Source organism: Melanerpes formicivorus, unplaced genomic scaffold (assembly GCF_026170545.1).
Source record: "Melanerpes formicivorus ecotype bairdi unplaced genomic scaffold, bMelFor1.0.p_v2 SCAF_16, whole genome shotgun sequence".
Taxonomy (NCBI): domain Eukaryota; kingdom Metazoa; phylum Chordata; class Aves; order Piciformes; family Picidae; genus Melanerpes; species Melanerpes formicivorus.
In genome coordinates, this window is record NW_027142368.1 from 16,534,917 (window position 1) to 16,550,501 (window position 15,585).

At 45.1% G+C, this 15,585-nt stretch overlaps 1 protein-coding gene across 5 annotated transcripts in view; it reads right to left on the reverse strand.

Annotated features, from left to right (window-relative positions):
• The window catches only part of SHANK2 (SH3 and multiple ankyrin repeat domains 2), a 294,358-nt gene that overhangs the window by 26,339 nt on the left and 252,434 nt on the right, over window positions 1-15,585 (reverse strand). For 3 of the 5 annotated variants that reach the window (XM_068148423.1, XM_068148422.1, XM_068148425.1), the window contains 2 exons: window positions 14,555-14,690; window positions 11,480-11,560 (listed from right to left, as the gene is read on the reverse strand). In XM_068148423.1, the coding sequence (XP_068004524.1) occupies window positions 11,480-11,560; window positions 14,555-14,690 (217 nt within the window). Of the gene's footprint in view, window positions 1-8,287; window positions 8,309-11,057; window positions 11,067-11,479; window positions 11,561-14,554; window positions 14,691-15,585 lie in introns of all 5 variants that reach the window. The other 2 variants (XM_068148426.1, XM_068148424.1) reach the window with 2 other exon arrangements.

Genomic DNA, 15,585 nt, shown 5'->3' on the forward strand with positions numbered 1-15,585 from the left:
CCAGAGAAGAGACTGCTTTGAACTGCTGCTGACAGTAGGATTGAAGCTGGCTGAAATTAGTTACCTCAACTAATTGCCTTCATCTCATTTCCCTGTCAAAGGGATGACCTACAAAAGAGAGAGGACACCGATTGTCAAGTCAGAACTGGCCACGCACCAAACTGTGTACCAACATGGCTGATCTTGCTCAGCTGTTAATTTGCTCTAAAAAGATCTCTTTTAAATCCCAGCTTTAAATCCAGTGGGTACAAAGAAGCACAGCTAGCTTCCTTAGGTGGGAAGCAGAGGGAAGAGGTCAGATTCTCTGATCTTCCTACCATTTTCACCATCCCCACATTCAGCATTTCACTCACAGTGACAGATACGGCTTACAGGCAAAATAGGTCACTGAAGTCTTTTTATAGATATCTTTATATTTATACCTAGTGAAATCAGCCAACAAACTGTCAGTCTCCAAAGCTGTGACTTACTTCATGTTCCTAACCTCATGTCCCTTGCTCTCACAGGGCAAGGCTCCCATTTTGATCCTTAAATCACCAAGCAAGGGGATCAGAAATGTTGGGTTAAAGGACAGAGAAACAGCTGGAAGTCAGCGACCCACTGCACTTTAACTTCAGTGTTTGATCACTGTGAGTGCTCTGCAGCTATCTCCCAAAGCCACCTGGGACTCACAGGTTTCTGGAGACTGCTTTTTGTTTTACCTTGCTGATTCTGTTGTGTTTTGAGACAAAATGGGCTCTGCCATTAAAGTGGTCCATGTAAGAGTAACTAGTGAACCTTCACCAAACTCCTGGCTCTCTTCCTTGCTTTCCTGCCAGACAGATCCTCTGTGTCTGCAGTGAAGCCCGTGGCTGGCTGCCTGGACTAGTGTTTGCACTGGGCAGATAGAGAGCTTGGCCTGATGTGGTGGTGGATCAGCAATGGCTCCTGGTGACCACAGCAGAACTGCTCCATCTTTTGTGCCTGCAGGGGTGAGCTGTGGCTTGCCCGATCCTGTTCTGAGCATGGCGATTAGAAGCCAGGATGATTCCAGCCTTTAGGTTCATCAATATGTCCATCATTTTGGAGCACTGCCATGTGGTGCAGTCTCTTTGCAGCACAACATTCTTTATCCCAGAGAGAGTCCTTTAAGTTCCTTATCAGGCAGGTTTAGGATTGCAGCACTTACTGGGTTGAGATACACGGAGCACTGAGCAGTTGATTCAGCTGTAGGGATAAGAGGACTGAGACAGAGGCCAAGCACAGAGCAGGGCTTTGGGCACAGACAAACTTTAGAGACATCAGAGGTATTTCTGCACCTTTTGTTCCCTGAAGAACATTTGAGATTTGTGCCTGTGTTGTGCCTTACCTGCCACTCGGGCTGGCAGTGGGTCCCTCCCCTGAGATGTGCTGCTCTTTAAGGAGCCCTCCTTTTGACATCCCACCATTTCTGTTTCACCTCTGCTACTGGATCGTTGCCTTTTCCATTATCTTTCCTTTTCAGACTGCCCACCAGTGGAGCTGGATGTGAGGGGTGGGCACCATCTTCCTGCTGACAGGTAGGTGGAGATGTTCCTTGGCCACAACAAGTGGGCCAGGAGCTCAACAACAGCGATAGGGGAGCTTCCTGGGACCTGCCTCTGCTGCTCTGGACTTGGACCTCTGCCTGTATCTGCATCATGCCTCCTGGGGTGGGTGCATTTTTCAAAGTGCTTAGGTACCAAGGTGACAGATGCCTTGTAAGTACCTAAGAGATACAGACAGAAACTGTACCAGGCGCCGCCAGGAACGCAAAGCTTCACGCAGTGCCAGCTGCAGCCCCGGGCTGGAGGATCACCCACCTGTTCCAGCAGCCACAGCCAACCACTGCCAACGTGTGCCACATGTGGCTTTCCTTTGGCAAAGTGATGGGAACACAGGAAATTCAGTCTTCCTTGGTGACAGTGGGCACACAGCCCTCAATGCCAGGTGCTGCCTGTGCACATGGTTTGGTTCCACTGCCTTCCCTAGATCTGAGCTTGCAAGTTTAGGTCAATTTCTTTCATTAGCTGATAAAAAAACATTAGTTTCCTCATCCATAATCAGCAAAAATCAGTTCCATAAGCAGCACTATAAGTAAAGGGGTAGACTTTGCCTGTGCTTATTAAAAATGCATAGAGATTCATCTCAACTACATAAAAATAAGGCTAGGGTGTTGTGTTTATCTTTGAGATGAATTGTCTACCTTGACTTTATTAATAAGTAACAGGTTTTTAGCACAGAGACCAGGAGTGCTTATGGCTGAAAACAACAAAGCATCTAACACCCCTGGGTGCGCTTGTTGACATCCTATTCCTTTTAGACCTTCCCATAGCTATGCAAAAGACCCTGCCCTGCTGAGTCTGTAAAAGAATAGCTGGGAAGTAACCTCACAAATCTTTCAGGGTGAATGTCTGTGTGGGGAACTAGGTAAAGGACAACTTGGGCAAAGAGCACAGATGGGAATCTAGAAAATGCCTTGGAAGAAGCAGGTGGACAGAAGAGCTTTGCAGTAGTAAAGGGGTGGTAGCAGAAAGATGAGAATCTACTGACTGCAAAAGAAAGCTTGATCAGACTAGAGGAGTTCATCATGTGCTTTGTCATAGAAGCAATCACACTGGATGAGTACATCTGTAGTGCCTCTGGGGGGAAAAAAGAGGTGACTCCTATTTGCAGGTGGTTAAGCATGCATCTCCATTACATTAGCTATGCCCACTGAAATCTAAGGCCTGCATGTTTTAGCTGTTCAAACATTAAGGGACAGACAAAACTTGGTCAAAGACCAAAGGTAGGTAAGGTACAAGTAGGTCTTCAACACACTGCTAAGAATTTAAAGATTAACCTTAACTATTACATTGCTCCACTGCAAGAATATTGAAGGTGGATCTTCGACCCCAAAATTGTTGTTTCTGACCATATTTAGGGGAAAGAAACAAGTTCAGCCTGCAGCTGTGTCATGTAAAAGTGCAGCTAAAAGATAGGCAGAAAAGGCATGACTCCAACTTTCATTGAGACAGTCATAAACCTGCCACCAGCAGCACACTTTCACCTGGAATTAACCCTTTCCAGCCCCCTCCCCAAAGGAACAATCTGCAGCAGGATTGTGCTTAAATCACAAAGCCAACATCAGACATTTACCACACTGCAAACAACAGGCAGAGAAGAGTCTTTGAGCAGTCAGCACGGCAAGGAAATAACACAAGTGCTTTGCAACACAGCCATGGGCAACACTTCCCTTCTCTGAGACCTGAGGAGGACCACTTGGATGCTCTCTGGGGTACTGCAAACTCTACAGAGTGCACTCAGAGCCAAAAACCAAACAAAAATAAAGGGGGGGAAAATGATGTCAAACCAATCAGTAAAACATAAAGATGGTTTAGTGACTAAACCCAGTCCTTCAGCATCGTGCATCTGTAAATCCCATCACCTGATTTAGGGAAATGGTTTTATGTACTGACAAGGAAGAACTACCAAAACTCTCTGGAGAAGTCTTATTTGTGTTTCTCGGGCTGAAAACGTCTCCACATTAGCACACAGAAGTCACATTTACATTTTATCATCACACCACCAAAAGTAACCTTCAGAAAGGCAAACTGGTAAGGTTCAAATACCTTCTACAGACACAATTTTCAAGTACCAGCTCTTTAACAGTCTGCTCAGTTAAGGCAATAATTGCACAGGCGTGGAAGAGGCACCTGCAGTCCTGCAGCCTTACAATTCAGCCTACCTTGAAAGAGGAATGGCCATTGTCTAACAGTGGTTTCTGTTCAAGAACAAAAACAAAGCAGAGAATATAGTCAATACCCACTCCTACCCTGCAAGCCAGGTAGAATTTAAGTGGCAATTTGATGTTCTGTTTAAGAGGCAGCATTTGAAAATCTGGCCTAGGCCCAACAGAAAGACAATCAGCCGACAGGAGCCGAGAAGAAAGCTGGAGAGCCTAAGACACCTGCAGCCTTCTCTGCTCTTACACTTCCTCTCATGCTTCCACACCAAGGGGAAAAACCAAGCAAACTATGATTAATTATCTAAACACATTTATTTTTGCTTGTATTGGAAAATCAATTAACATGGGCATGTAACATTGGAAAGGGAAAAATAAAGCAAAAAGAAAAGGGGGAAAAAAAAAGAGAGAGAAGAGAAATAGCAGCAAAGGGAGTTTTGAGATGAGGGAGACAAGTCCTTCATCTCCCTGGCTCCTGAAAGAGAGAGAGAACACATTAAAAGTGTTGAAAAGGTTTTCCACTGCCCTAACTGTCCCCTGTGGGGAAACACATGCAACTATTACTGCTCCTCATGGGTTTGATGATGTGGTTGGATTTCAACTAGGACTCAGTGAGTACAGGCAGCGACACTCCCTCTTGCCAACGGATCGAATTCATCTCCAAGTGCTACCAAACCCCACGTTTCCTTTTAACACTTACAATTCCTTTTCCAACTTCTTTTATACCATTGTCTGGTTTGGCTGATGCAGAAAGGTTTTGAAAACCTTTCAAATTACTGTCCTGCAGCAAAGAGAAACAAGCATCACGAAAGGGCGCTGCACGCTCAGGAACAAATTCCAGGTGGTCCTAGTGAAAAGGAGGAGAAACCTACGCAGAGGCTCAACTGACCCCCAGCATTTTCAACCTGCTAAAGCTGACCCCTCAGAACACGACACGAGCCCTGGTTTGCAAAAGTGTTCAATGCTGGGAGTTACCTGGGAACTGAAAAGCCTGTGCCAAACTCAGCTCGTTGCCTGCTAGGTGCCAACTTATTTTTTTTCAGTGGCCACCAGCAAGTGAGAGTTGTTTCCCTTGGGACATGCCCACTGCCAGCACTCCTGTCTTGCCAAGTGTTTTAAGAGCACATATGTGTAGGGATGGTCCTAACCCTGTACCTCCTTACAGTGCTGTGGACTCCCTACAAGTCAGACTTCAAGTCTCACAACCTCTAACCCTCCTACATCAACAGAAAATGAGGTTCACCTTTGCAGATTCCACCCAGAGACCCTGCTTTAGGCTTGTGAAAAATGATGAACAGCCTAATGACAACCTTTAGCTCGTCATGACACTGCTAGCTCATTAGGATTTCAAAGACAGAATGCAAATCAATTACTTACAAGGATACCCTTCAAGAATTCTTCATTAAGTCCATCGCCTTTTGTTCCCATCTTCTAAAATACAGAGTCTGCTGAGGATCAGAAAACCTTCTTCCTACACAGAAGCACTGCAGATGCTGGAAGCTACCCGAGGAGCCGATGCTGTGAGTGCTGTGAAAGTTGCTTTGCTGGCATTCCCATCGTTTCCTGCAGACAAATCTCCATCATCAACTCCAGCACAGTGAAATAAACACATGGCTTTTGAACCCAGACTTTTGTGAGTGGTTTCTTCAAACACAACACAGCCCCGTGAGCTACTCAGCTCTCTGGCATTCACTGATATCTATTTGCTCTGCAGCTTCATTGTTTCAGATGCCATTGGGATGTGCCACCTTTGAAACAATGGACAACAGGAATGGGATGGAGCGTGGATGCAGACTGCAGTCAGAGCTAATAATATTTCTTTTGAATGCCATCAACTGATATTTTTTTTGCTATTCAAATGCCACTGAGGTTTGGTGCCAGGTAACAATAACCTGTGTTGGTGATACCACAGTTATTCTGTACCTGAGAGGTGGTGCTAGCATCTAAACTGTTCAGAGGAGGACAATCCTACATTTGTGTTTGGTACCGAGGCCCACATCAAACCCCAGAGATCAGCACCCACACACAGAGAGGGATCATTTCATGGCAGTGACCACATCCAATCTAAGAACAAACCAAGCCCCCCTCCCCCAGTTCACAGCTGACCCTTGTGTGATGCTGTTAAAGTAACCTTTAGTAACACAGAGGAATTATTTATCCTGCCACTCCCACAGCACTACGAAAACAGAACCTGCTCTGTCCTTATTTCCACGCTTTCTCTTAACAGGAGTTTGATATCAGGCTTGTTAAAACAAAACTGTGTCCACTTCAGCTTCCACTGAAATTCCCAGATGAGGAAATCGGGTATTAAAACCAACCCCAGCACCTCAAGAGCATGAAAGCCTCAAATGATGTCTCTTAGCCACCTACAGATCTCAGTTTCTGGATGTGCTCCTTAACTGTTGCATCATTTTTACATCCTCCATCCACAAGAAGCTACTGGTAAGCAGGTTGAAACAAAAACTGAAGGAAAACCCCTTTCAAAGCAGCTTTTCATGAGCCACAGGAACTTCTGTGCTTTCAGTGAACAGAGGGAAATTGGTTATTTCTAAATGTTCATTTTGAAGTGCTAATGACTCCTATTTGCTGTGGCAAGGATGAAAAGTTAGGACCAAAGAGGTTTTCTTTTCATGTTCTATTTTTAAGCTACTTTCAGATCTTCCTTTTAATTTGCAACAGGAATGTTTTGGTTATTCTTCAGCAACTGATGGGCTCACTATGCACTAAGCTGGTGTTCAATTCTCAGTACTGCCTCCAAAGATCTGCTGTTCCAACTGACTGTTAGTTTACACACCGCCATAGTTTGCTCATTCAACAGCTCTTGGAAAGCTACAAGTCACACACAAAACAAAATAATAACTCAAAAAAAAATAATAATAAAAAGAAAGACTTTTCTCCTCTCCACAAAATCCAGAGAGGAGTTTTACTGTGGAAAACAATTCCCCAACCCAGACCCCCATGTTTTGAAGGTGGTTGCTATCTCCGAGTCAGGCAGCTACTGGAAGCAGAAAGGCAGTGGCACAGATCAAGTCCAGTTATCATCTCAGTAATCTGTGCTACAGCACTGCAGTCAGATGCTAACCCTGCCCATGCCACGCTGCTGGGAACCTAAAGCTTTCATCTCCCACCTCCTTAGGCACCACCACCCACCCTGAGCATTGCCTGTGTCCTGCCCTTCCCCTATCCTCCCAGGGAACCAGAGCCCCTCTCAAGAGACAGCCAACAAAACCAGGCAAACAGGACCACAGAAGCCATTTCCATCTTAATGCTTCCCTCCCCCACAACCCAGACAAACTGAATTATTGGTTGACAGAAGACTCTAAAATAACACAAAGACTTTCTTTGCATGCTGCCAAAAGATACTTCTCAGAACAATCCCAGCAGCAATGGGTTTTTTTTTTTGGGTTTGGCTTTTTTTTTCCCCTGCCATACACTCTGCATAGAGAATGGAACTAGCTGGAACCTCTGTCAGTGACCTGAAATGAGGTCAGGAAAGAGCAGAAACATAGAAAAGTGGAAAACAACCCATTTTTGTCCTGTTTCATGTTAAAAAGCAAAAGCTTCCCTGTGGAGAGAAGGCACTGCCTACAGCCTAGCTTTCCCTTCTGTGACACTGAACCTTGCTGGAGAGCAGGAAGCAGCCTGTTTCCCCCAGCTATCACCCAGGGGCTCAGGGAGGTTTGAGACTCTTCCTTGGGCTAGACACCATGAAGACGTGCAGATGACACAGTCCCTGCTCAGGAGAGCTTACAATCTAAGAAAGCAAAAATGACATAACAGGAGCATGGAAAAAATACAGCTGAACACAAACAAACTCTGCATACATGTACAGACATTGATAAGAAAGCCTCGTCAGGGAGCACCACTGCTTCTGCCTGCCCCTCTGCCTAGCCATCAGATGGTTGCCTACAGGGATCATGAGGGAGGTGGGTCTTGAGGAGAGGTTTCAAGGAGGAGGAGGTGGCCTTATGGATCAGTTCAGGGAGGGCACTCCATGCATACGGGACAGCGTGGAAGATGTGCTACTGAGAAGTTACACCTATGCAGAGCAGCATTTCTCCAGGGCAAAAGCTGAAGTGTTGTGTGCAGGATCCCTACTCCCTGAGACAGAGACAGTGTGGTTATGGGAGCAAAGTCTGGCCACTGAGAAGACACAAGTGGAGCCGCTAGCGGGGGGCTACACTGGGGTAGGTCACTGGCCACGCAGCCCCTGGGGCTGCCAGGTGGCACAGTAACTGTGGGGAGATGACATGGAAGGGTTTGGAAAAGAGTTGGATACAAAGAAGGAGGGAAAAAAAAGGCAAGATGAAGGAAAGGAGACAGAAGGAAGAAATGGATAGGGGGGTAGGGGTGGGAAGGAATATTTTCAAATGTAGTCTTCTGTTTGAGATCTTAGTGTGTTTGCAATTTGTTAACTAAGTAACTAAAAAACAAATACAATAATTAATGTACATTTGACACCATAAAAGAAACTGGACCATATGCCAACATTTACATTATGTTATTATCCTTCACTATGGAAAGGTGAGAAACAGGTTAAACAAGAGACAAAATGCTTCCCCTTACCCTTCTTCTTCCGTACTGAAGCTTGGAAATAGAAAGGGAATGAACTGTGAATCAATTCTGAAGGTAATTTTCACACACTAAATCCTTGACTGTCATTCTGAGCATAAACATTTCTCTCCCATCTAAGAAGTTACTCTCTCCCTGCGTGCCTCTACTACACAAGTATCCATCAAACCACAGCAGACAGACAGCTTGGCAAGAGCAGAGCTCATCAGGGTTCACACCTCAGCTGCATGATGCTGGGGATACAGCTACAAGTTTGGCTTTTTTCCCCCTAGATTCTTTCTTAAAAGCAGAAACTGGGGCAGCTTATTGCTAGCAGGGCTGTCAAATGGTGGTGGTGATGATGATGACGATGGGGTGTCTCAGTGCTTTGCAGCTTGGGAGGGCATCCTTAGCACACCTTTGGGCTGACTCATTTGGAAGAGAACAGCTGGGATGGGCTGCTCAGTATTATGGAGAACAGAGTAGCTAAAACCATGTCAATAAAACCATAAGCAGAGTTCAGAGCCAGGCAAAGGAAGTGACTGCAAGATAGGGAAATTAAACCAAAAGGATAAATAAGATCATTCCTTCTAGTTTAGCTTAGGAGAAATGGCAGAAAACAATATAGACTCTAAGGGAAAACAAATGGGGGATTTCTGTTTAGCTTTTCCTCTACACCATAACAAGGCACATTGAATAAAATCAAAGGCATCACATTAAAAACCAATTAAAAGGAAATACATTTGTACACAGCACAGAATTAGCCTGTGGGATTCGTTGGCACGAGACATTATTGAGACCATAAGCTGCTTCAGTTCAGCAAAGGGATTACACAGAAATGCCAATGAGAACATCCACAGTGCTCGTCTAGGGCGTCCTGGCCACTCTGCACATGGATTTCATGAAACAAAACGTTGATTCCTTCGAAAGTTTCACAGAGATACAAATGTGGGTGTCCTCAGAGCTCATACACATGTACAGAGAGAGAGCAGTGCTGTATAAATACACACACACAATCTGTGCTTCGCATCAGGAGACAACTTTTCACTGATGAGAGTGAGAACATTTCCTCTTTGCAAGCTTGGCTGGTTGCTATGCAATTTAAGGATTCTTGCTCTTTATGATAACAGCCCTTTTACAGGGCAAATATTCCAAGAGCTGGACCAGAGATGTCCTTTCTAACAGCAGTCAGACTGTTAGCTAGGGTGGCAAACGTGCAGGGCACTGGGATTTACAGGCTTGCTTAGGAAGAAGACAAATTTCTGCCATGCTCTGGTATCACTACAGCTTGATTAGGGGACATCCACTTCTGGAACGTGCTTCTGGACTATCCGTCAGAATAAGAAAGCCTTTGCCATTGTAACACTGTCCCAATCCAGCTAAAGATAAGGATGGGAAACGTGCTCAGAGCTTCCAGTAAGTCCCATGGCTGCTGGGCACAAGAGCTGTGAGGTTTCTCCCAGCCAAGGGGAACAAGAGGCAGATCCAGTGCCATCAGCTCAGTAGTGTGGGGGGAAAGCTAAAATATGATGGCCTTCACCACAGAGGTGACATCACTTGTCATAAACTGCTTTTCCCTGGTGCTGTTTCTCTCTGCCTTAAGAAGAGCATCTACTAGGTAAGACAGAAAAGAGAAATGGAAGAATATCCTCAGTTTGAAAGGGATTTGCAGAAAGGGATAATGAGGGGGAGGTGGAATGGTGCCTAAGTATCCTAAGTATCCCTGCCCCCTTGGGAAAGTTTGGTGATGACAAGCCAGTGAAATTTTACACCCTCTTAGCGCTCCATGAAAGGAAACCAGATAAAAACACCCTGCCCCAAAAAGTGGCTCCACAAATAATATCTAACATTTTAATCCTGGGGGGGGGGGGGGAAACTGTGGAGCATTCACAAAGTGCTGGAACCTTTAGTCAAGCTCCTGAGCTTCCTGGCTCAGAAAACCTGCACTGCCTGAAAGCTGGTAAGAGCTAAATAACCAAACTGCTCCATTTGGTTGTTATGCCACAGGGAAGGCAGTAAGCACTTCAGAATCCCTTTGTCCTGCTGAAGCTGTGTGACTTGACTCCCTAAGGGATGGATGGGGTCCATCTGCCCCAGGAAACACTGACTTCCAGAGGACAAACCACCCCCCACACAGCTACAAGTGGCTCTGACTCTTTCTAGTTGTCCTTCTTACGGACCCATGCCAGGAATAAAAACCCTTGTCAAAGAGAAGCATTTAGATCAATGTAGGGTTACATGGCCAGATGAGTTTATTATGCGATCATGTTACCCTGCTTGGTTTTCACACCCAATTATCACTTGCTAAACAACACTGCTTCGGTGTGATGGCCAAACACAAACATGCCTGGGACCTTTCTCTTTGTACCTCTGCTCCATTATTAGTCTAGCTGCAGAGATTCTGCTTTGCTTGTTTTGAAACGACCTGACAGATTAAAACCAGGAAGAAAAGAGCTATTCCCTCCCCTCACTTCTACACGATCCATCACAATCCCCAGAGAATTATGCATAGCTAGAATGGGGATGATCAAGCAAAGGAATCCACAATCACATTTCTTAACATTAGCAAATAAAAGACCAAATGCTCAACGCTCTGATTACCATTAGTGAGAAGACCTACATCCACATCATGCACAGAAGTCAAAGTGATAGCACAGGATGCACTTTTCTGGGGTTATTTGGGTGTTTTTTTTTTCAGATCAGAGGCTAACGAAAACAAGTGGAAGCCGAAGCTGCTTTAAGACTGTCAGCTTTTTTTTTTTAACAACAGCTTCTGGCAGCTTACCTTTGTCCACTAAGGAGAGGCCACAGAAATTTAAAACAAAACAGCATTAGATGAACTGAAAAACCTCGGGAGCCAAAGCTAACAAAAATACGACACGGCATTACTTTGGTTGAGTAGATGTGCCAAACTTTGATGATGCACAAAAATCTCTCCACATTCCCTTGCATGGCAGGAAAAGGCACAATTTCAACAACAACCACAACCACCACCACCACCACCACAACACCAAAACCGACCCGTCCATGCGAAGCATGCAGATCTGAACTCTCCAGAGATGCAGCATTCTTAAACCCTCCTCTCTCCCCTACACGGCACACAGTGCAGCTATTTTAGTCAGTTTAACAGATACACAGAGATAAGAGCTACAGCTAATTTTACAGTTCTATTATGCCAGCATGCTTGTCGAAAAAACGCTTTCTTACCAAGCTCTTCAAGCTCTGAGGTCATTGACTTAGACCGCAAGGTCAGTGCAGTGGTTGGAGCTCGCTTAGGAGGTGGTGGGGCTTGGCATTAAACAGAAGGATAGACAGTGTAAGTCAACACACGGCTCTGACCCACTCCCATTCACAATCCCATCTTTATTTCAATAATCAATACCTACATGCAGAGAGGGGAGGGGAGGGGGAGGGGGTGGGAAAAAAGCCCCAAACCACCCGAGATGCTTTTCATGTGCTGAATTTTGGTACCGTTTCGACTTCTAGCGTAGGTTGCTTGACACATCAGCAAGCTTTTATGTAACAGGATGCAGAGAAACATTTCAAGCCCAAATAACTCTGCACTGCTATTTTTATTATTTTTTTTTCAGCAGGCAAAAAAAAACCCCAAAAAACTACAACCAAAAAACCCAGACCCAAGACTTTCTAGCAAAAGTGCCTCCCAGCAGTTGTGCTCCTCCTTCTAAGAAATGCACCTAGCTGAAAGTCTCCTGGAGACCAGCCAGCCTCCGCCAGATTCATCCCATCTCTCACTTAAATCTGGGAAATAGAAGGAAAGGAGACTCAAATTTATCTTCATAGTTCCAGTGAGGCTAGGGCAAACAGGTGATCCTCAGAGTAAATTCAGATCTTGAAATGCCAAGGCAACCATTAAGCACAAAGCCAAAAATCCTGCACGGGCTTTAGCCCCCTGTCAGGATTTCTGGAGGTCAGAAAGGACATGAAGGTCAGAAAAGATTATGCCAGTGTTGGCTGGGAAGTGGAAGGCCATCAGTAAACAGAAATGGCTCTGGGACACAGGACAAAGATAAGAGTTCTTCATTAATGGTTTTTTCTTTCTTCGTTTTTGTTTTTCTTTCTCTCATGTTCAAGAGACATCCTGGTAATAAACCAGCTCTCTCCTCACTTCCCAGCATATCCCTTCTACTGGCTATCCCAGACAGGTTAAGTGAGGCTGGGTATCTGATACTGCTTAAAGGGAGGCTGGGTAACTGGCACTGATTAAAGCAGGCTGGGTATCTGATACTGGTTAAAGGGAGACTGAGTAACTGGCATTGATTAAAGGAGGCTGGGTATCTGATACTGGTTAAAGGGAGGCTGGGTAACTGGCATTGATTAAAGGAATGTGGGTATCTGATACTGGTTAAAGGGAGGCTGGGTAACTGGCATTGATTAAAGCAGGCTGGGTATCTGATGCTGGTTAAAGGGAGGCTGGGTAACTGGCACTGATTAAAGGAATGTGGGTATCTGATACTGGTTAAAGGGAGGCTGGGTAACTGGCATTGATTAAAGGAAGCTGGGTATCTGATACTGGTTAAAGAGAGGCTGGGTAACTGGCATTGATTAAAGGAAGGTGGGTATCTGATACTGGTTAAAGGGAGGCTGGGTAACTGGCACTGATTAAAGGGAGGCTGGGTAACTGGCATTGATTAAAGGAGGCTGGGTATCTGATACTGGTTAAAGGGAGGCTGGGTAACTGGCATTGATTAAAGGAGGCTGGGTATCTGATACTGGTTAAAAGGAGACTGGGTAACTGGCATTGATTAAAGGAGGCTGGGTATCTGATACTGGTTAAAGGGAGGCTGGGTAACTGGCACTGATTAAAGGGAGGCTGGGTAACTGGCATTGATTAAAGGAGGCTGGGTATCTCTCACTGGCCTCACCATAAAAGAGGCTGATGGCAAGAAAATCCTTCCAAGCAATTCCCAATGTAAAAGGGCAACTGCCAGGTGTAACAAGGCAGGCAACCAGCTTGCACCAAAAAGTGGCAAGGGCCAAAAGTGCAAGTTTTTGGCAAACAGCAGACTATCAGCAGAAAGCTCTGGAATGATGACAGAGAACTGGGGCTGGCTTTGCAGAAGCCAATCCCCTTTGGGGTGTATCCAACAGCACTTTAAAGCCGGTGTGACACATCCCAAAAGGCAGAGGTGAAAGGTGTGTGTAAGACGTGTGACTAGTAATTTCACCAAGCTAAAAGCAGTGCCTGGCCATGATTCACTTCAATACAGCCTCTCCCCACCTTCAAGGAGCTTGGTTCTTTAAAAATCTTTTTACTTCTTTTGAATAAGCAGTAGGTGTCAAGAACACTCAGAGTGCAGACAGGAAGCTTCACTCATGGACAAAGAGGGAGCCCTTGAGTACTGAAGAGCCAGATGGCTGTGAGTGACAGCTCCGAGAAGCTGGTGGGAGGAAGAGGGATTTTCGTATCTGTGATGCTGCTGCATTGAACCCCAGTTAGCAGTAGCAATCTGCTCTGCTTAATGATAATGATGAGGGCTAATGACTTCCCTGTGTAACTGTTACCTGAGAAACCCAGGGGTATCTAAGGTGAAGGAAGCAGTGCAGAATTAAAATTCTTCTGGCAGCAGCCCAATCTTATGATATGAATTAATGACAAACCCCCTTCTCCTCTTTGCACCCAGACAGCTCTTTCCCAAAGTCTTTGTGGCACATGATGCCACCCTCAGCTCCTCTGGGTAGCTGTTTTCTTGCTAACAGCCAAGCAGCAGAAGAAAGAAGTTGTTCTTCTGTGCACGGTTCCTACTGTCTGGAACAAGCTCCCCACTTAGAATTCATCCAGAGGCATTTTCCCCTTAAAATGTGCTTGTTTCCTACCACACCCAGTGCAAACATATTGCTCACTTTTGCTGTTCTTACAGAGGTCCCTTCTAAAGAATACGATTTGCACAGATTTCAAGTGGAGCCCAGCCTCCCCTCAACTACACTTGGAATGAATCAGCTGGAGAATCCATTCTTTGTGCTTTCCCCCTCTCCAGACTGCAAGAAACGTTACTACAAGACCTTCAAACATACAGCTGTGTAAAGACCCCAATAAAGATGAGATCTCATGGCCAGCATGGCAAGAGAGCATCAGCATTTGGGTTACACATTAATGCATAAGGCAACAGGCTTGAATTCCATTCAGTTAAACAAGAGGAGGTTATTTCAAATGTTAAAAGTGAGGTAAACACATCAGAATCTCTAAACCATCAGTTTTGAGCCCATGCTCAGACTTCTGTGGAGCAAGCACAAAGGAATCCATTAGGAAAGAGGAAAAGGTACCTTTCTTTCTAGCTGTGTCATCTGGATCAAGATTCCTGGTTACTGTGACGACCTTAAGAACTAGGTGGTTGCCCCCTTGGCGAATCATGTTCACCACCTGCCTGTGGCCAACTTTGACTACATTCTCATTGTTAACCTGCAAAGAAAGAAGGAAAGCAGTCATTTAGACCCAGAGGCAGAAGGAAAGCAGTCATTTAGACCCAGAGGCAGAAAACTTCCCTCATGTTGGTTTGGGGAACGGAAGGGGAAAAGACCGGGAGGATATCGAAGTTCTAACGATTGTCTTGTAATACACACACATTGTTAAGGCAGAGCATAGAGCTGGCAGGGTGAGAGGAAAACAAAGCCAGCTCTTCATGAAATATCTAACTCATTTCCTTCTAATTACCAGTGTAAAAGAAAAAAAAAGTTAATGAGTTCAAGCAAATCTTTCCCTTTCCATATTTTATTTCCAGCAATTACTGTGTTGCAACTCTGCATTTCATACACTCAAAATATTGTCTTAAATGAAAATAATTTTTCCTGGCTGTATTCTCCACAATCCTTTCTGTGCATTTCGTGCTCTCTAAGGTAACCAGTGAGATACCAGGAAGCTTTCCTTCCCAGGTCATCAAGGAACAAAGATTTGTTCACTCCGGAAGGGAACTCTCATGTTCAAGAGACATTCTTTGTGTCCTATGCACTCTCCTCATTTCCCAGCATTTTCCTTCTGCAAGTTTCTGGAAGGATCTAACGCCCTGGAAGCAAACAAAAGAGCCCTGGACAGCAAACCCCAGCTGGATTTGAAACTGCACTGCAACACAAAGCTTTAAAGTGGATATCCTCTGGGTCACTCCCAGGGCCACCTCAGCTTTTTTCTCACATACATCTTTCCATAAGGATAACTGAGACAGAAAGAAAGCTTTGACATGAAACCTGCACAGAGTCAGGGACAGAAGTAATTTATGTATTCATTCAACCCCTAAGAAGTCACTGAGGGCCATCTGCAACAGGAGTGACAGCAGCAGTGACGACCTAAGTGCTGCATGTGC